This window comes from Diceros bicornis, chromosome 14, assembly GCF_020826845.1.
Source record: "Diceros bicornis minor isolate mBicDic1 chromosome 14, mDicBic1.mat.cur, whole genome shotgun sequence".
Lineage (NCBI taxonomy): Eukaryota > Metazoa > Chordata > Mammalia > Perissodactyla > Rhinocerotidae > Diceros > Diceros bicornis.
Genome location: NC_080753.1, coordinates 17,135,465 through 17,157,987, shown reverse-complemented (window position 1 = coordinate 17,157,987; position 22,523 = coordinate 17,135,465). Strand labels below are relative to the sequence as shown.

The window sequence follows — 22,523 nt, the reverse complement described above, 5'->3', positions numbered from 1 at the left end:
AATATTCTTGGTAAAATAAACATATTCTATATTAGCACATCTGTCTTAACACAAAAGGTTTTGTTAGATTCTTTTTTTAAGAAAAGGTATTTTAGTAGTATGAAGTGCGTAGGAATTTACAGATACTAGTGGAGAGTGGTGGTGACATATGGCATGATCTTGTCTGTGGATAGACAGCTCTGGAGCTGTTTAACAACCCCCCTCACCTCTCCTCTCCATTACATGAGTCCCCACTCCCTGAAATGGATAGCAGAGAAAGGAGGATTCACCTTATTTTCTTTTGTTTTGTTATTTTATCTCTCCTACTTCCAGGAAGGTTTTGCTCAGAAAGGATGCCTCTTCAAACCTCCCCTCCACTTCCTATACTGTTATTATAATATTTATATAACACTTAAATTTCCATTAAGTCACAAGGAAAAAACTTTGATGTCTTCAGAGTACCCTAAAGATATCATTCTAGTGTACTTCCATAGCCAGAAAAGCTTCCAAAGCTCTAGTATTGACAAAAAAGATCATTGGAAAACAAATCCCATAATTTTACCTTCTCCTGATTTTAACGTTATACCAGTATATCCAGTCATGAAATCACTGCACATCAAAAAAATGTCCACAAAATAACAACCAAAAGAGGGGAAGGGACATAGACTCCACACAGCAAATACCTAAGGATCAAGAATCTCTTTTCTTTTTAGATAAAAGCCAGATTCTGTCCATTCAATCTTCTGAAGTAAGATCATATCCTCTCCATCTTTGACATCTCTGAGCAGACCTAAGTGGATAAGCTTAGAGACTTAGAATCTATTACATTACTGTAACAGTCTCTCAACTCTTATCTCCAATCCTGCCCCCAGTAAAAGGCGTCTTCCACACAGCTGCTGTGCCAGAAGACAAATCTGATCAGATTATTTCTGTGGTTAAAACTCTTATATGACTCTGTCTTTATCTTCAGGATCAAGTCCAAATCCCTTAACTGTACAAGCCTCTACACATGATCTGGCCCTTGCCTACCTTCCCAGTTTCATACCTCACTACTCATTTTGTTTTAATAACAATAATAGTAATAATAACACATTTATGAAACATGTGCCATATGTCAGGGCTGTCCTAAATACTTTGTGTGTGTGTGGGTGAGGAAGATTAGTCCTCCTGAACTAAAATCTGTTGGTAATCTCCCTCTTTTTGCTGAGGAAGATTGGCCCTGGGCTAACATCCGAGCCCATCTTCCTCTACTTTATATGGGACACCGCCACAGCACGGCTTGACAAGTGGTGCGTTGGTCTGCACCCAATCCGAACCTACAAACCTTGGGCCTCCACAGCAGGATGTGCATGCTTAACTGCTATGCCACCGGGCCGGCCCCCTAAATACTTTTTTATTGTGGTATATAAGTAACATAAAATTTACCCTATTATCCTAAAGCTCTGTGGCTTTAGGTACATTCACATTGTTGTGCAACCATCACCACCTTCCCTCTCTGGAAATTTTCATCTTCCCAACTTAAACTCTATGCCCATTAAACACTAATTCCCCACTCCCTCCACTCCCCAGACCTCAGCAACCACCATTCTACTTTCTGTGTCTATGAATGTGACTGTTCTAGCTACCTCATATAAATGGAATCATACAGGATTTGTCCTTTGTGACTGGTTTGTTTCACTTAGCATAATGTCTTCAAGGTTCATCTATGTTGTTGCATGTGCCAGAATTTCCTTCCTTTTTAAGGCTGAATAGTATTCTATTGTAAGTATATAGCACATTTTGTTTACCCATTCATCTGTCAATGTACACTCGGGTTGCTTCCACATTTTGGTTATTGTGAATCATGCTGCTACGAACATCGGTGTACAAATATCTGTTTGAGTCCCTGCTTTCAGTTCTTGTGAATATACAGATCTTCCTCAACTAACGATGGGTTCCCCATAAACCCACTGTAAGTTAAATATCACAAGTCAAAAATGCATTTAATACACCTAACCTATCAAACATCATAGCTTAGCCTAGCCTACATTAAACTGCTCAGAACACTTACCTTAGCACACAGTTGGGCAAAATCATCTAACACAGAGCCTATTTTATAATCAAGTGTTGAATATCTCATGTGTACTATACAGAAAGTGAAAAACACAATGGCTGTCTGGGTACAGAGTGGTTGTAAGTATATTGACTATTGACCTTTGTGATCACGTGGCTAACTGAGAGCTGCGCTCGCTGCCGCTGCCCAGCATCACGGAATCACGGAAGAGTATCATACCGAATATCACTAACCTGGGAAGACATCAAAATTCAAAATTCGAGTACGGTTTCTGAATGCATATTGCTTTTGCACTATCATAAAGTCGAAAAATCATAACTCGAATCATCCTAAGCCAGGGATTGTCTGTATACTCAGAAGCGGAATTGCTGCACCATGTGGTAATTTTATTTAATTTTTTGAGGAATCATATCATTTTCTACAGCAGCAGCATCCTGATACATTCCCACCAGCAAGGTACAAGGGCTCTGTGATAGGTAATTTTGTGTGTCAACTTGACTGGCCACAGGGTGCCCAAATTAAATATTATTTCTGCATGTATCTGTTAGGGTTGAGATAAGCATTTGAATCAGTGGACTCAGTAGATTACTTACCCTCCCCAATGTGGGTGGGTATCATCCAATCTGTCCAGGGCCTGAATAGAACAAAAGGCAGAGGAAGCAGGAAGTCACCTCTTTTTTCCTGCCTCACTAATTGAGCTGGGACATCTCATATCATCTTCTCTGGCCCTTGGACTGGTATTTACAGGCCTTCAGACTTGGACTGAATTCTACCACTGGCTTTTCCAGATATATACATACTATAACCCTTCTACCTCCCAGCTTACATCACCATTCTGAGGGAAGCTATATTAACAACATAAGCACTTTCATTTTAGGAAACATTCATAAACATCTACTCTCCTGGGTCTTGAGCCAAGCCCAGCAATGACAAGGTCACATGTTCACGCCCAGAAAGACAGTCAAGTCAGACCTGAAGAAATATTCTGCTGTTTCCCCCCGTTCCAATGTTTTGGTCTGATTTAATATCCTTATCAAGGTAATTCTGGTAGAGTTTGGCTGAGGACCACAACTACAATGTTCTCCTACATAAGTACTCTCCCACTTTTTCTAAGATAGGTATAATTATTTTATTCATATATGGATTTTACTTTCTGATGCTCAAGTCAATATAATGTTAAATTGAAGAATGGGACTAGTAAGATTTTATTTTAAGGTAAAGTTAATTCTTAAAAGTAAATAGATTTATAAGAAATATTTCAAATAAATATCATGATTTTTTAAAAATACCTTTATCTAGAGTTTCTGATAAAGTATTGAGCATGTGTTATAGACAGTTTTCAAGGATATATTTTTTTTTTAATTTTTTTTTTTTGTGAGGAAGATCAGCCCTGAGCTAACACCCATGCCAATCCTCCTCTTTTTTGCTGAGGAAGACCGGCCCTGAGCTAACATCTATTGCCAATCCTCCTCCTTTTTTACCCCCCAAAGCCCCAGTAGATAGTTGTACGTCATGGTTGCACATCCTTCTCGTTGCCGTATGCGGGACGCCGCCTCAGCACGGCTGGACAAGCAGTGTGTCGGTGCACGCCCAGGATCTGAACCCGGGCCGCCAGTAGCAGAGTGCGTGCACTTAATCACTAAGCCACGAAGCCGGTCCCATTTTTTTCTTTTTTTTTAATTTTTAAAGTAAAACTATATATACACATTTACAGCATGACAACATTCTCATAAATCAGGTATTTTAATGTAAAGCTTTCAGATAAGCACATATCAAGTGTTGAATGAAATGGAAGACATGGCTTTACTCTACTCTTCGATCATCACTGAAAGAATATTTTAGGAAAAAAGCTAAAACCAAAACAAGATGTTATACAGATTGCTGCTTCTTTTCCAAACACTTCTCAATATCACCAAGCACTTGAACGGCAGCCTTTGGAATTCGAGTCCCAGGACCAAATACATTGGAAACACCAACTTCAAACAGAAACTCATAATCCTGTTGAAAGAATTTGTTTAATTAACAAAAGAGACAATATTTCTAATATCAAGGAAATGAAACAAAAGGACAAAACAAATTTTTTCTTTGTCCCCAATGCCCCAAACTTTCTCAACTGGAACACTACTGGCATTTGGGGCTGAAAAATTCTTCCTAGATTGGGACTGCTACTAATGGCCACTACCACCACCTTTACATTCCAAGTCATTAAAAGAACAAAACACACTCTGCCCATTTTCTAAATATCCCAGTGCGGTGTTGGTGGTAGAAAGCTATATGGCCCACTGACCGAGAACTTCTGAACCCTAAACCATAATTTTCTCTCACCTAAATTTTCACTACTTGTCATTAATTGTGTTAAATTTAGTATCATATTATAGCTGTGAGTTTTGTCTGCAGCTACTGAATGGTGGTACTTTGAATTTGGCTTCACGATGGAATTAGATTTTCTATAAATGAAGATTAGCTCATTTTTAAAAAATTCTCTGCTGTCGCTGCTGCTGTTTGTTAGTTTATTTTAAACACAGTCAAAGTTTGAGTGAAGAGATTCCCAGAGCACAAATAATGCTCCAGGCTTTAGGCTGTTTTAACATTAAAATATTTGTAGCTATAGTATCAAGGTTAGGACATGCTTTAAAGCCCTGATCCTCATCCACTAGGGCGATCGTATATTCCAGGACATTCTGGTTTGTGCTTATTGTTGCAGCACACTTTTTTTCTTTTTATGAGTCTTTTTTCTTTATTGAGGCACAATTGACATATAATATTATATTAGTTTCAGGTATACAACATAATGATTCAATATTTGTACATACTGTGAAATGATCACCACAATAAGTCCAGTTAACACCCATCACCATACACAGTTATAAAATTCTGTGTTGAGAACTTTTAAGATATGCTCTCTTAGTAACTTTTGAATATAAAATACAGTATTATTAACTATAGTCACCATGCTGTACATTACATGCCCATGACTGACTTATTTTATAACTGGAAGTTTGTACCTTTGACTCTCTTCACCCACTTCACCCACACACCCCCACTCCCTGCCTCTGGCAACCACCAATCTGTTCTTCCACATATAAGCGAGATCATAGGGTATTTGTCTTTCTCTGTCTGACTTATTTCAGTCAGCATAATGCCCTCAAGATCCATCAATGTTGTTGCAAATGGCAAGATTTCATTCCTTTTTATGGCTGAATAATATTTCACTGTATATATATATATCTCATATTTTCTTTATCCATTCATCCATCGATGGACACTTGTGTTGTTTTCATGTCTTGGCTACTGTAAATAATGCTGCAATGCACATGGAAGTGCAATATCTTTACAAGTTGGTGTTTTTGTTTTCTTTGAATAAATACCCAGAGTGGAAATGCTGGATCATATGGTACTTCTATTTTTAATTTTTTGAGGAACCTCCATACTGTTTTCCATAGTGGCTACACCAATTTACATTCCCACCAATAGTGTACAAGGATTCCCTTTTCTACACATCATTGCCAACACTTGTTATTTCTTGTCTTTTTGATAATAGCCATTCTAACAGGTGTGAGATGGTATCTCATTGTGGTTTTGATTTGCATTTCCATGATGATTAGTGATGTCGAGTATCTTTTCATGTGCCTGTTGGCTGTCTGCATGTCTTCCGTGGAAAAATGTCTATTCAGATCCTTTGCCCATTTTTCCATCAGATTTGTTTTTTGTAGCACCTTTTTTAATAGCACCTATTTTCACTCTTAAAAGTGATCACATTTGTATGATAAATTACATGGTCATGCTAATTATCCCCCAACTACTTCTTTTCTGTCTCTATTATTTCCTTGTGATATTCTTATAATACTATAATTCTGCAATGGCGCTTGACACATCTTATTGAACTTTTCTCCTTCTAGTCTGTGAACTTCTAAGGGCAGAGATCATGTCCAATCTTTATATCCTCAGCACTTGACACATAAAGGGACTCAAAATATGTCACTGTTCTGGGGCAGGTGCTATAGCACTTAAGAGTTCATAAGGAAATTTGATGAAATGTGTAATAACAATTATCTCCAAATTGGAGATGTCAAATTGATAGGTTATCTCCTGGATCTTTCCTAATAATGCTGTGTACCATTTGTTCTGACATTTGAGTTACAGATTTGGAATGGAGGACTCAACTGAGAGAGGAGTGTGAAAAGCTGCAACTGAAGAAAGGGTTCTTGACTTACCTAAGCCTTACATAAGCCTTGTAAAATGTACTTTAGCGAGGGGATAAAATGTTAGAAATAAGTGAATCTGAGTAAAGGGTATACAAGTGTTCTTTGTACTATTTTCATTTTATACCTTATCTATTAATTGGAAATTATTTCCAAATAAAAAGTTATTGTTGTAAAATGTCCTCCACTGAGCTGGGCCAGGCATACCAGATTGCCTGCTTCATGATGGAAGTAGGCATCATGAGGCTGCTAACCTTGCCTGACATACTTGGAAGCCACTGCTGTTAAGAGGGTTAGAAGATCCCGATGGTAGTAACACACACTGGTGAGCACAGACCATATTTATTTAAGCGGGCTACAGAAACTGTAAGCTCCATAATGGCAGTGGCTAAATCTGTTTAATCATCATGTATTAGTGCTTTCTAATTTAAAGCCTAAGTGACCTACTCAACTGAATAATAGCAACATTTTATATATTTACTGCAAACAAATAATGAGAAAAATACATGGGTGTTGACTGCTATAATTGTATTATAAAGGATACCCATATTAACACACAAGTGTGTCATTACAAAAAATGATCCTTAGTCTTTAAACTCATGGGGGGAAAAGTATGGCAAACACCTACAGATATTCTAAGTAATTCAAATATCCAGAGGGTTAATACAACTTGTGTGAAATATATTTCTTGAAAATGTCAGCTCACTTAAATAATAGGCCTGAGTTTTCTTCTTGACTCATATTTCAATGCCAATATTTTGTGCTGCCTAATTATTTGGTTCTTAAATTTTAATATCATGCCCAACAGCTTAGATATTATAGACTCTAAAACTGCAATATATATAGAAGTGTTCCATAGACAGACAGCAATAAAAGAATAGAAGCCCTTTATATTCCCAAATAGTAAACTATATTTATGAAAATAATAGGCAAGTATGTTAACAAAAGCAATTGTGTTGACTATAACACCTTAAGTACTGTGTTGTTAGAAAGAATAAATAATATATGGTTTGTTTGCTAGCCCCACATTACTACCAATCTCACAACCTCATACATATGTATCTTCTCATTTATAACTACTATATAAAGTCACTATTTTATATTCTGAGTTGAAATGGAGGAAAAAAATTGTAGACCTGGACACAAGATCACACTTCACTGATAGATTCTTGCTGTAGTGGTTAGTGGCCTTTGTAACATCTATAAATCATTTACTTAGAGCAACCTCTTATACAGTTCTTCTAACTCAATATTTTTTCCATTCTCAGTAAAACAAGAAAACTTGATATAATTGAAAATTGGATCGGAAATAGGCCCAATTTATATCTTAACTAATTACTTTAACTGATAGGTAAGGTAATACGTGGACAGTGTCCCCTCATTCAGTTAATAAATTAATTGACAACACTGATTGTTACCTAGCATCCATTTCTCCTTTCCTAAGAGGATCCATATTTTTGTTCAAGAATCCACCTCTTCCCCATTCAGACAATAATTTTCAAGACAAGCTAATTCCATTTACGTCTGAATTAGGATATTTTTGGCTCTAAGAAAGCTATACCTCAATCAGATTAGCTCTAATAAAAAAGCTGTTTTATGGGACCATGTAACTAACACAGCTCTGAGTCAGGGCAACATTTAGAGACAAGAACATGCAGGATATGGACAAGGTAGGTACTCTAAAACAACAGAAGCAAGTGCTCTTGATTGGGTAACTAAAGGACTCACTTCACTACCAGGACAAGGAGTGCTCACTATATCTCTGGCTAGGGGTTGATATATGCACTGTGTGTTTACCATTTTTTATTCCAGCTGTGAGATTTTATTACTTTTATCCTGTTCCTTCTCCATCACTGTTTACTGAATATGAAGAAAGTAGATCTCTATCCAGGTTACTAGTTTTCCAGGAGATAATTCTCTCATAGAGGCTTTGTAAATTGTTCAATTAAATTATACATAATGAAGTACAATATAGTTGGAATAGAAAACAACATTGCCCACCTTTGGACTTTCTGGAATTTACTTAGTAAAATCACCAGGAAATAATTTGGTTCAAAATCTACAACAAATTTATCTTTAGCAAAAGTGTACAATAAATTAAAGAACTACATACAAGCTATTGTTGCTCAGGATTCTCATCATAGTACTAGAAAAATGTAGGAGATGAAAAATACCTGTGGTGGTATCACCCCTCCACACACGACGAGAATGTCCGGCCGTCCAAGGGAGCGGAGTTCTTTGACGAGCTCAGGAACCAGCGCTTTATGGCCGGCAGCGAGTGTGCTCACACCCACGGCATGCACATCTGCATCCACAGCCTGCTGGGCCACTTCACGGGGAGTCTGAACACTCAGAACATAAGGAGACAAAGCGTCACTTATGCCAACAAGTGTTTCAAATGTCCTGTCTGCTTAATTGACATTCCAAGATTTCCCTTACTAAAAATCTTGAAGTGAAAACCACTTCATATTTCATCATTCTCAAATCATAACTACCAACTCATCCAACTGATGCAAGAAACAGTGCTATATTTGCTTCTAGCACTATATCAATTAGATTTAAGTTACACCAAAACGTAGTTCCTCAAAAGAATCTTCAAGATAAAGAATACAGCAAAATATACTATCTTTTCATTGTAATTTTTTAAAAAATACATCCGTTGTCTTCACTATCAAGATTTATTGATATGCAGTACAAGGCAACATGTTTTAGTATCTATGAAGTAAAATACTAAACACAAAATGCAATGTGAAAAAGTAAATCTTCAGTTTTCAAATAAAATGATAAAGAATGATGTTAGCAAGATGGCAGACTAGGAAGCTCCAAGACCTCATTTTCCCACAATTTCCCATTTTCCCACTGAGTTAACAGCAAAATATAGACCAAAATAACGTGAGAACTCTAGAAATTAGTTGAGGGGCTACAGCACCCAGGCGAGTACATAAATAAGAGAAGGGACAGTGCCAAGGAGGGTGTGTCTCTCACTTGTTAACTGGATTTAACCAGTTTGGGATACAGCCTCATAAAGGACATTTTCATGAATTGAGTTACCCAAGATCATATCCACTCTCTGCAATGAGTCTGTGATGTTGCCTTGATAATTTACATATATTTAAATCATTTCATATAATAAAGATGCCTACAAGTTTCTCATTATAAATATAACATAAATTGAGAAATTTGGGAAGGATAAGGCCACCTCATAAATCACTGCACAATTATAACCATAAAAAAACTATCAAAATCTGTAATTTTCTGAGTTTGGCAAGATTTTAGGTTCATAATTTAATGTGGAAACAAGATTCTATGCTCTTGATAATAGAGCCACATTCAAGAGGATTTCTAGGTAAGCCACACAGCATATAGGTAAAACCTTGAGTCTGTGAAAAGTATAAACAAATGAAATTAAAACCTTTAAATAAAATGTGCATATTCTTGCTATTGATTTTTTCTTTTTCTTTTTCTTTTTTTTTTTTGCTGAGGAAGATTCACCCTGAGCTAACATGTGTAGCCAATCTTCCTCTCTTCTGTATGTGGGCCGCTGCCACAGCATGGCCACTAATGAGTGGTGTGGGTCCGCGCCTGGGAACCAAACCTGGGCCACTGAAGCGGAGTATGCCAAACTTAACCACTAGGCCACCAGGGCTGGCCCCGCTTTTAATTTCTTAAAGGTAAGAAATGTAATTAATTTAAGCATGACTTGTCATTCATATTATCCATGTTACAAAAATTTATTAGATTAAAATTCTATTTCAACAATTCAGTTCCATGCTTTATACTTATATAAATTAAACTATATTTTACATGATTAAATGTTGAAAAATTTTAAACTTCAAACCTAATTTTGATTAAATCAGTCATCAGAGAACTACACAATTCTACCTTCAGCCACAGATAAGTTTTTTTTTTAATGACACACTATTATATTAACAAAGTTGGTGATAAAAGGTAAATTATATTTTTATAGATGGGATGTAATGAGGAAATAAACTTTCAGTTCTTTGAAAAATTCTTTACGTGCTAATGGCTGACAACAATTTTTTTTTAAATTACTCTTATATTATGAAAAAATATTTCCCAAAAGCTAACTACTGAATATTGGAAATGCATTATATTTGATCACTACTCAAAACAAACAAAAAAACTAAAGTAAAAGGGTAGTAGAACCTAAGTAGAAAAATAAAATGGGAAAGTATTCAACTTAAAGGAAGAATGAAAGTAATCTAAATATATATTTATTTAATCTAAAATATATTTGAGGGCCAGCACCGTGGCTTAGTGGTTAAGTGCGCGCGCTCCGCTCCTGGCGGCCCAGGTTCGGATCCCGGGCGTGCACCGACGCACCGCTTCTCCAGCCATGCTGAGGCCGCGTCCCACATACAGCAACTAGAAGGATGTGCAACTATGACATACAACTATCTACTGGGGCTTTGGGGGAAAAATAAATAAATAAAATTATTAAAAATAATAATAAAATAAAATATATTTGAGATTCTTAATAAAACCTACGTTAAGTGCATAAGACTCTAAACACATTTATGAATTTACCTACCAACACAGCTCAAGGATATATCTCCAGAAGTTCGGGCTAACTCTTTGTAGTAACCATTTCCTCTAGACTCTCTAAAATATTTAAAAATTCAAAAAGGGAAAACTCATGGGAGACTCTACAAAGGCTGGGCCTCTTCAGGAAGGTTTACTTCTTTACTGGTGAAAATGCACTGAATACTCTTTAGTCTTCATCTCAGGGGACCTATCTGCAGTATGTAATATTACTTCCTTCTCCTTGAAACTCTTCTTCCTCCATAGTTTTTATCGCACTGCTCATCCCATTTCCTTTCATTCCTTTGCTGCATCCTTCTCCTCTATTTCCTTCTAATGTTCAAGTTCTCATCTCGCTGTATATACTCTTCATGAGAAATGACATCCATTTTCATGGTTTTAAGTACCATTTATATACTGATAAGTCTCAAAATCTTGTCTATAATTGAGGCCTCTCTTCTCTGCTCCAGACATGTATATCCAACTTACATGGTCATCTTCATCTGAATGTTGCACAAGTTGGTTCTCCTAAGCATGCCTGCATATCTGTATATAGCCCCTTTATGAAATTTTCTTCAAAATCCTAGCTGGCTTTTTGTTTCTGCCATGACCCTGGTACTGCCCTGGTTAAGGCCTTCATTGTTTCTCACTCAGATTACTGAACATCTTAACTGGACTCCATTGCATCTAGTCACAGCTCCTCTTAATCCACTTCAGAAAGCGATTTTACTAGAAAGTGAACTTTCTAAAGTATACATTTGATTGTGTCACTCAGCCCAAACACCCCTGGGATGAAGTTCAAACTCCTTAGAACGGCATATAAGGCTACTCATAATCTACACACCATCTCAAACACTGTATCCTGATCTTACTGAACTTCTTACTGTTACCTGACGGCATCACGCCTTCTCATAGCTCTGAACCTCTGCACCTCTGCTCAAGCCAACCTTTCCTCTTAGCATGCCCTTCCCTGCCTTGTTCACCAGGCTTCTGAAAGGCACAGCTCAAACATAAGTTCCTAGGATACTGGGACAAGTTCCTTGCCCAAACTTTAATTACAGTAATTATTACTCTGCTATGACTACTGGTAAGTAAATCTCTCTCTGTTAGGAGCATGTAACCTTCCTGAAGACACAAATCATATCTTATTCAACTCAGAACCTAGCATCTGGTAGATGATCAATAAATATATAGTGGATAAAGCTTTTAATATAAAAGTTATTACAACATACTCCTCAGTCAAAGAATTTTTTGTAGTGTATGATTAATGTTTTATCACTCTATAGAGAATTTCAGCTTCATTTACTTCTAACAAATTATTTTCTTGCCAGGTCAATATTCTGTGATTAAATAAAATACTACTAGAGAGTAAAAAAAGAGAAAATCTAATTATGAATTGGTCTTACTCTGACATTTGATTTCCCTTTCAAAACACTTTCCACCAATCCAATTCAGGCTATCTTTCCCATAAAATGTTAGTCAAATCTCAAATAAATAGCATAATAAGATCTTTGAAAGTAATCTTCACAGTTTCAGAAGCCTAATAAAAGTTTTAGTTCTGAACTGACGTTGATTTTTACAAAATCTGAGTAACAAGTACATTAACATGAATTATATTTTATTCTTATTTCTGTCATAATTGGATTATATGCATTCAAAAATAAATTAGGGAATTTGTCAAATTCATGTTCTTCTTTCACAACTTTAAAAACATCAAATCGGTCTATCATCTTTTTACTATTTTTCCTAAATGTAATTCATGACATAATTTTGAAATTTCCCCCAACAATTTTCAGTACCTGAAAAAGAGGACCTATGTCCACATCAAAACCAAGATCAGCAAATCCTGTAGCAATAACTTTTGCTCCTCTGTCATGTCCATCTTGTCCCATTTTTGCCACAAGAAGACGAGGTCTGCGACCTTCACGTTCCATGAATTTCTGAACCCTAAGGAACATTTTTAAATACAATAGTAACAGTTATATGTTAACTGTCCAAAGGTAAAATATAAAAACTATAATTTATTCACAGCAAATCTTTTAAGTTTATTTAAAAACACCTAATCTGCTTACTACTATTTTGTTAATATCTCTATTTGACATCGAGAACTCCATTAAAGCCTGAATATGTTCACTATCTCCCCCTCAGAGGAAAGTCTGAAAGATGGCACAGCCTACAAGCCCATAACACTGAGAACATCACAGTGAAGCAAGATGAGAAAATGACAACTTTTCACCTTCTTAAGCCAGACTCCAGAGTACAATATACAGAAATATTTCAATATAAACCAAAAAGTGCCTTTCAGAGTTATTTATACATATATGTGACTCACTAGCTGTTTTGAACTGTCCATTTCTCATCTACCCTTCACAAATGTGAACTCCCCCAAGCTGACTGCAATGTGGTGTCTTATAACGACATATAATCAAAGTACTTGTTTACTCAAATCAATAAATTTACACCCCACACGAAAAAGCACTACATTTGTTTTGTTTTTCTTTTTATAAACTTTTTTTTTTTTAAGATTTCATTTATTTATTTTTCCCCCCAAATCCCCAGTAGATAGCTGTATGTCACAGCTGCACATTCTTCTAGTTGCTGTATGTGGGATGCAGCCTCAGCATGGCCGGAGAAGCGGTGCGTCGGTGCGCGCCCGGGATCTGAACCCAGGCCGCCAGCAGCGGAGCGCACGCCCTTAACCGCTAAGCCACAGGGCCGGCCCCATTTGTTTTTGTTAAAAGAAAAAAATGTTCCATTTTGATGACTTTCACCTTGGCTGTTTTAATATTTATCTCATATAAAAGTAGTGACATAAAATTTTTAGTAGGAAATTTATTACAAAGGTTAAGAAAACCAATCATCAGGAACCTACCTTTTACACTTTAGAAGCATGATCAATTTATATTAATTTGTATTTCTAAATCATGTCAGATAGTGTTATTTACTGTCAGTTAAGTGAAGACTGACTTTAATTTATCTACAGATGGCAACTAAATATTTACTTTCAATAGTAAATTAAGATTTCATAATTATTTGAGCAATTAAACAACATAAATAAATTTAAGAAAATACGAAAGCGTACCCTAGTAAAGAGATCGAAATCTACGTACCTGGAGGATATGAAGCAACACCAGTGTTAGTTAAACAAACATTTGTTTGAAGTGTGAAACTCTTTAAGGGGACTATGGTAAAAGTTTAAAATATTATTTTCGTAAAACTACAGGCTAATAGGAAAGTCGATTTGAATATTTTCCAAGTGGTATGTGAGAAAATTAAGCCCCCAGTAGATTCACAGGTTAACAGAAAAGATGACATTCTGGTTTGAGAAATCTCTCATATTACCTCTTGATAGCAGATGATATCTCTTTACTTTCTCCAAATTCCTGGCGATAGGCTCCGCTTACCATACGATCACTCGCTTTATGTTCACCAAATACCTTTTTCAAGGCATCTGTGATTTCTCCAACTGTACATCTAAAATATTAAATGGAGATGCTAGTAACATCAGTATTTGAGATATAAAAATATTTACTTACCTTAACATTCAATATAATTAGACGTATTTTATTACCTAAGTAAAAAATAGGCTGCCAAAAATCTAAATAAGAATGTTTTTTATTGCATTCATGAAAGCATCTTTCCTCAGGATACCTATGAAAAAATGATTCTGGAAGCCTTTATACATAGTAGTCTCTTTTCAACATCTGTCAACCAAAAAATGACTGAATGACCTAAAAACTATAAATAGACAAGCATCTAAAGGTTATTGAATAATTCACCACTTAACAATATAAAGGGGCAAAGAGCAAGATTCTCACTGATATTTTTTGATAAAAAGTAAATCTTTTAGCATATTCCAGCCATTTGTTTATTAATTCATTCAACATGTACTGAGCGCCTAACTCGGGCCAGGCACCGGGGTAAGCAGTAGAGAGACAGTGACAGATAAGACTGAAAAAAAAAAGTACCTGCTCTTATAGAGCTTTATCATCTAGTCAGGGGATACAGACAATACACAAGCAAACAAATTAATAAGATAATTTCATACGGTGATAAGTACTATGAAGACACTAAAATAGGCAAAATGGAATAAGGTGTCTAGGAAAGCTACTCTATAGATATCAGAGATAAAAAGATATAACTTTTGACTAAAACTTAAATAATAAGAAGGAGAAACCCAAGGGAACATGAGGCAGAAGAGTGTTTAAAAAAGGAAACACTAAATGCAAAGGCTCTGAGAGGTAGGAAAATACATTTTGTGTTCTAAAAATAGAAAGAAGGATACTGGGGACATAGCACAGTGAAGGAAGTAGGATAAGATGAGGTCAGAGAAATAGGCAAGAGTCACATCTAGCACGGTCTTGCAGGCCATGGTAAGATTAGGTTTTAATTTAAAAGGAAAAGGAGACCATTGGAGGATTTTAAACAGAGAAGTTATCTAACCATTTTTTTAAGAAATTAAAACTGAAAAAAAACCAATCCACATACTATTTACTCTATCCCTTAAGCACTTAAAACAACACGTTAAAAAAAAGCTCATTATATCAGGCAATAAATAAGAAAATCAAAAATAATTTATTTAGTGATATTATCATATATTGGGAAAAGTGTCCATGGATCACTTGCTTTTCTGTAAGTCCTTCGAGGCAAAACACTGATTGCCTTTATTTTGAACGCTCTTTTCAAAGATGTCTGTATAGTGAATAGCCTTGGAAAACAGAGATATTGTCTGCCTCTGGACAAAGGGCAGGTTTGCTTAGTATCCAATATAATACTGTCTCCCCATACTTGAAAGTACACCAAACTTCAACCAGCAAATCAGTGAAACGGATTCACTACAATAGCTTCAAGTGTCCTGAGCCACAGGGAAATACACAAGTATTAATACACTCTATTCAAAATATATGAATGTTTTAAATGCACAGATGTTTAAGAAAAACAAGAATTAACTTTATTTTGGTTTCTAACATTTTGTTTTGGGCTCACATGGTTTACAAGATCAACTTTTCATTTAAGTATACTCTGAAAAAGCTAAACCAGTCAACTTTTAGTATTTGGAAATCTCCAAACTTACATATCCCTACCTTGCACGAGCTGCATCCACTGCCAGAGCCAGAATATTCCCATCTCCACTGGCCGCACATTCAGTCAGTGCAGCAAGACACCGTGCAGCCAGAGCTTGATCCCTGCCGGATTTGACCTTATGGAAAAGGTCAAGAAAAGGGACAATTTACGTGAACAGGGAATAAAACAGAGATCAGGAGACTAGACCCGGACATACATCATATGGAAACTGTTCCATAATCCTAACATCAAAAATAAAAGAGAAAAAAAGAAGAGAATAATATGTATCCTAGGTCTGATATACATTGAATTTATTCATTCACTCATTCACTAAACACTTAAGGACTTCCTAAAATAATATTAAATTCTGTCTAACCCTGATAAATCAGAAACAAGCAAGGCAATGATAAATAATAGCGCTGACCCTTCCAAGTAGTACATGCTACTTAGGCTTTTCTAATGTAGCAAGATGTTGACAAGTTGATCTTGAATATGGAGAATTTTGAAGGCACACTGAAAATTAATAGTGACAAGGAAGAAAAAAATAATAGATTAGAACTCAGAGAATATTTTAGTTATATTTTAAGTTTCCCTTAGCTAATTAACAACATATTGGTAACAATATGCATGTATATTATTATTTTTTGTATTTAAAAATAATCCTGAGAGAGAGAAAGACAGAGACAATGAGAAATATCATGATAAAGACAATGAAAAGCATGGTCAAAAACTTCTTCCCTCAGGTCCTAGCTCTACTCTCCTCTGCTAACAATGTGCCTAAATAAAGTTACTTAAAATCCACTTTTTCATAAGTTTTCATTAACTGTAAAAGAGTCTAAAATATGATACCACTCAACTAAAATCATTAGTATGTATAAGCAGAGGTGGGACAGAAAATTTGTATTAAGGGCAGGGAAAAACCCAACTCCATTACCATTATTGAATTTCTCTCCCTTACCCAAAAGAAGGTTTATCATCATTTATGGTAAATGGAATCCCCCGAGCTGTGAGGATACAGAGTTAAGAAGAACTTACAGTGTAAAAGAAGAGAAAAGGTGTTTTCCAAATATAATAAACACCGAGATTCTGTGATCACTAAAAATCAAATGCTGTATCTTAAATACAGCCTTTCAAAAAATGACAAAATGTGAGAAAGAAGTCATTATCTCCTGATTGAGAGTAAAAGAGGAAATAATATCATTAAACATCTGCCATTAACTCTATTAGGAAAAAAAAATAGATGATAGTTATGCATTAAATCTAACTGGGCAAAGTCTATTAGATTCTTAAGGAACATTTGAACTGAGGGAAAAAAGTCATCTCTTAAACAACCACAGTGAAAGTGAACAGAGAAAAACCATGAAGAAATTTCAAGTTTCCTGCCTTAGAAATAGCAGTAATTACAAAAGCCAGAGATTCAAAGATCAAGGTAACTTCATACAATAGAAATATATAGGTTACAACAGTAAAAAATTAATATGTTTTATCTGTTTTAGTATTTCATATACTTTGGATCATCTCAGTGAGAAATTGGAAATAAAAAGGAAAGTACTCTAGTTTCAATCAAAATAAATATAGTTCATTATAAACTGTAGCTTACTAAAGCACTAACAAATATATTTGAATTAACAAAAAAAAGAGAAAGCAAATGATTCTTTCATAGTAGAATCAGGAACCACTGTCTAGTGGAAATAAATTACAGTGAGAAGCCCCGAGTTCAAATATTGACTCTGAATTTTATTTTGTTTTTAAGTTTGAGTGAGTTATATAACCATCTAAGCCTTAGTTCTAATCTGTAAATTATAAGGGGTTTATTATTATGGTCTGGTTTTTAATAAGTTTCACAGAGGCAGATATCATGTTTTAAAACATGAGTTTTAGGTGTCAACACACCTAGATTTGAGCCTTGGCTGTAGAATTACTTATCTGGGGCAAGTTTCTCAATCTCTCTTATTTTTAGTTTCCTTAACTATAAAACGTTGGGAAATAATACCCACTTCATGAGGTTGTTATAAGAATTAAGCAGGACAATGTAAGGGCTTAGCTAGTTCCCAGAACACAGAAAGCACTCAAAAACTGACAAGCTATTATTACCTTCTTAAGTTTTTCAATCTGCTTGTGACGCACTGAAGTATTATCAATTGCCAAAACATCCACAGATTCTTCTTTTTCCAATTGGTACTTATTTACTCCAACAATTACTTCAGAACCTGTTAATTTTCCAGAGGAAAATAATACGTAGATTCTATTCACAAATAATTACCTAATAATAATGCTCTGATGATCATGTATTTCCCTTATAAGTTTTAATATTTTTAAGCAGTATTCTTAACTCGTAATGAACTTCAATATAGAACAGTAAATCCCAACATGAAATGGGGGTCTGAGGGGAAAGAAGAGATATATTTCAGAATCTCTGTAGGGGAAGGCTTTTATTATTCTCCCAAACTATATGCTTTCCCAGAATTTCTGATAAACCCTCTTTTAATAATACAAAATTAAAACAGTAATAGCAGCTACCATCTAAGATTGATAACGCAGAGGATTAACACTGAGTAGCCTAATATTTTCTTGAATTCTCTTACAGCCAATTGCTTTTAAACAAAAACAGACTATTAAAATCTCTAAGTGATAAACCAGAATTACAAAGACATTTCCTTAACGTGATAAAGAATATATTTTGACTCAAACTACCAGATTATTACTCTATCTAAAGACCTTCTGCCATCCCTACTCCAGGTTATATCTTTCTAATTTCCGTCATAGAACTTATCACAATCTATAATTATTTTATTTATCTTTTCATTTTCTCTCTCTCTTACTAAAATGCAAGCTCTATGGGTGCAAAGACCACGTCTGTCTTGTTCACAGTCGTACGCCCAGACATAGCACAGTGTCTCAAATACTAAAGACTAAAAAAGTGTTGACAATGAATGAATACTCCCATGCAGAGTACAATGACCATTAATAACGTCATCTTCAAAATGTTAGAGATACCCACCCACACAAAAGTACATGTACACAGTGGGTCACCTCCACACATGCTTTGTACATATGCCTGCCACGTGCATCCATGCATGCAAAAATGCAAACACAGAGACAGACAGATAGATAGGTATAGAGGAGAAACATTTTACCCAAGTTTCATTTTTCCTTTATTTTTGTTTTATTAACCATATATGTTATCTTCAAATGGAAATTAGTATTTCTTTCTAAATACTGAATGTCACATATGAACTTTTCCACTTGATCTTACCAGAATCTATTCTAGCTTGTCTTCGGGCAGCACATTCTTCAATTCGAAGTTTAGGTATTCCCTCTGCTACAGCTTTGGCCATTCCACCCATTTCTTCAATCTCATTAATGAGCTAAAACAAAAACAGATTGATAAAACTAGAAGAGAATATAAAAATATTTTTAAAAACTATACAAATTTGTTATGTTACATAATTACTGACATTAATAAAATTATAAACTATGTTAGTGGTAAATTTAATGATTCATAAAAAAAGAATTAAGTTAACATCAAGCTCATTAATTAGAAATCCTGCAGAGTTAACAATACTGTATTGCATATTTGAAAGTCGCTAAGAGAATAGATCTTAAAAGTTCTCATCACACACATACACACAAAATTTTAACTATGTGTGGTGATGGATGTTAACTAAACTTATTTTGGTAATCATTTCACAATGTACACATTCATCAAATCATTACGTTATACACCTAAAACTAATACAATGTTACATAACAATTATATCTCAATTAAAAAAAAAAAAGAAAGAATTCTGTGTTTAAAGTTACCTGAAAAGACAACAGAAAAACCCATAAGTATATTTTAGAAAACATAAAACCTCTCACTCAAGTCTTGAGAGAAAACTAAAGATAACATCAATTCTCTAATCTTTATTTTTTGTTACACAAAGTTTTCATGTTTACATAAATAAAGACTTTAAAAAATATATTTTAAAACGCAATTTTACTTTTCATTACTCTGATACAGCAGAGTAATGTTATAACTCCACCTTTATTGACACCAGGAAACATCTAAACCTTTAATCACAGTCTCATATATAAATGAGATGGTGGAAAATGGATGGTGGAATGGTACATGACTTAGCAGAAAGAAGCAAGGTCAAATTTGCTTTCCCCTGAAGAATTCAAGAAAGAAGAATCTGTACTGGATTCAACAGAAGCCAAGGGTGAGATAGGAAGCTAAAAAGAGGGGGACTCCTTGCAAGCTTGCAACTACTCCTCTCCCATACTGTCAGGAGAACCGAAGTTTACTGTCTGCAGAAAATGAACTAGAGGAAACAGACTATCAAACACCAAGTACAGAGAGAGGCAAGGGTAAGATGTCTTACTGAAATAAAAACCTCCATTCTGAATGATAAGACTAAAGACAAAAGGCACACAGAAGAAACAGAGGCAATACAGGATACAACAGAAAAACTTCAAAAAAAATTCTAATATCCTCGGAAAAATACAAGGAGATTCTGCATTGATGAAACAAAGCAGGATGACCTACAAGAGGGAAAACTAAAAAACAAAAATGAGCTCTTAGAAATTAAAAATATGACATATGAATTTTAGTATTTAAGTAGAAAGATAAAGTTGACAACTCTCCAAGAAAACAAAACAAAAACTCAAAGATACATTATAGAACAGATAAGAACATCAGAGCATCATTTAAGGTGGTCCTTACCTGATAACTAGGAATTCTGAAAAAGCAACCACAGAAAAACGGCAGGGAGAAAATTATCAAAGAAATAATACAAGACAATTTCCCAGAGCTATGAGGCCAGATGAAAAAGGGTCACCAAAGGTCCAGTACAATATACACACACCAATGTTGGTACATCAACACAATAATAAGAGATTCTGAAACTTTCAGAAAGAAATTTACTGAGTGAGAATGGCATCAGATTTCTGAACAGAAATACTGGAAACTAGAATAAAAAATAGATCAATGCTTACCAATTTGCTTACAAACTCCCAAATGAAAATAATTTCAAACCTAGTCAGACTATCAATAAAATATGAGAGTAGAGCAAAGACATTTTCAAACATTCAAAGTTCCAAATAATTCATCTGCCATGCACGATGTTCAGGAGGTTCCTATGAGACATGCTTTAACAACAAGGGATAAATCAAGAGAGACGGAGACAAGATTCAGGATACAGGTTCAACATAGCATAGGTGAAAAGAATTCCCAGGATAACGGCAAAGGGAAGTCAAAGGACAGCAGTGGGCTAGAGCACCAGTCTAAATCAAAGGAGAACATCAGAGGACTTCAGGAAGGATTTATATCGAGATACAACCATACTGGTAGTACAGGATGAGGGAAAAATGGGTAAGAATCAGCTAAAATACTAAACTACCACACTAGCAAAGCAATACATAATGTCTAGAATTGATGGAATCAGAACAAACAGTACGAACGTGCAATTCTAAAACATGGAGATAAAAACAAACACACCAAAAAAGATGTAGCTGACTCGAGGAAGCAGGAACAAAGCAAGTGGAGGACAAAGGACTGCTGTTTTTTTGTTGTAAACCTCCCAATACTAGTTCTCTTTTTTACTCTTTGAATAAAATACTTTAATAAACATACAAATGTATTTTTAAATTCTTTCAGTTTGGAATCTCTAAAGTCAAATCTAAAATTCTCTTTATCTCTCAAACATTTTATAAATCTTGATATAAATGTATAAATGATGTGATTTATAAATCAAAACATCTAAACATTTTTATAAACCTGTAAATCTTGACAGCAAAGTTTCAAAGAGGAGAAGCTGACCTTCAAGGCAGCATCATAGACATCATTTGTGAGAGATTCCATCATATATGAACCTCCCCAAGGATCAGCCACTTTGGGAATCCCAGATTCTTCCTGAATGATGATTTGCGTGTTCCTGGCAATTCGAGCGCTTTTCACAGTTGGCAAACCCAAGGCTTCGTCAAAAGAATTTGTGTGCAAAGACTGAGTCCCTCCAAACACTGCTGCCATCGCTTCTACTGTGGTACGAATAATGTTATTGTAAGGATCCTAAAACATTCAGTGAAAAACAAAAAACAAAACAAGGCAACAGTTGATATGTATTGAAGCTGTAAAAGACAATATGATTAAGCAGTGCCTGCTGCATACTTTCTTTCCCAATGTCTACATTAGGCTTCAGAATATCAAATAGATTTAGACAAATTTGTAAATGAGCCAGATTTAGAATTAAGAGTATTAAGTGTCTAGTCTGTGGTTAAGCACTGAAATATTGCCTCTTATAATCCTCTGAAATATTAAATATTTGTTGTGCTTACTTTTGTATTGCCTAAATAATCTTCTATAAGTGTATCATGGATGTATACCTTGTCTACTTGGATTATAACATCCTTCATTCATAATTCACTATCTCCTAATTATTTTGTATACCTCAAAGTATCTACCACAATGATGTGCACAAAACAGGCACTCCTTAAATGATTTATTAATAAATGATTAATAAACTAGATGAACATGGACTATGAGACAGGAAACCCAGGTTCTGTGTTCCTAATTGTGATTTGGGCAAATCATTGAACTTTTCTGAACTTCAATTTCCTTAGCTCCTGATGAAGTTAAGACAAAAACGATTGTTGAAGCTCCTTCCAACCCTGAAATATATATTTCTCCATTTATCAGGACATGA

General features: G+C 35.1%; 1 protein-coding gene across 5 annotated transcripts in view; it reads right to left on the bottom strand.

The window, feature by feature from the left end:
- Positions 1-3,688: 3,688 nt before the first annotated feature.
- MMUT (methylmalonyl-CoA mutase) overlaps positions 3,689-22,523 on the bottom strand; it is a 38,298-nt gene continuing 19,463 nt past the window's right edge. For all 5 annotated transcript variants that reach the window (XM_058554186.1, XM_058554183.1, XM_058554185.1 and 2 more), the window contains 8 exons: positions 21,641-21,889; positions 19,097-19,208; positions 17,935-18,050; positions 15,861-15,976; positions 14,119-14,250; positions 12,576-12,723; positions 8,409-8,576; positions 3,689-4,030 (listed from right to left, as the gene is read on the bottom strand). In XM_058554186.1, the coding sequence (XP_058410169.1) occupies positions 3,902-4,030; positions 8,409-8,576; positions 12,576-12,723; positions 14,119-14,250; positions 15,861-15,976; positions 17,935-18,050; positions 19,097-19,208; positions 21,641-21,889 (1,170 nt within the window). In that variant the 3' untranslated portion in view covers positions 3,689-3,901. The remainder of the gene's footprint in view (positions 4,031-8,408; positions 8,577-12,575; positions 12,724-14,118; positions 14,251-15,860; positions 15,977-17,934; positions 18,051-19,096; positions 19,209-21,640; positions 21,890-22,523) is intronic.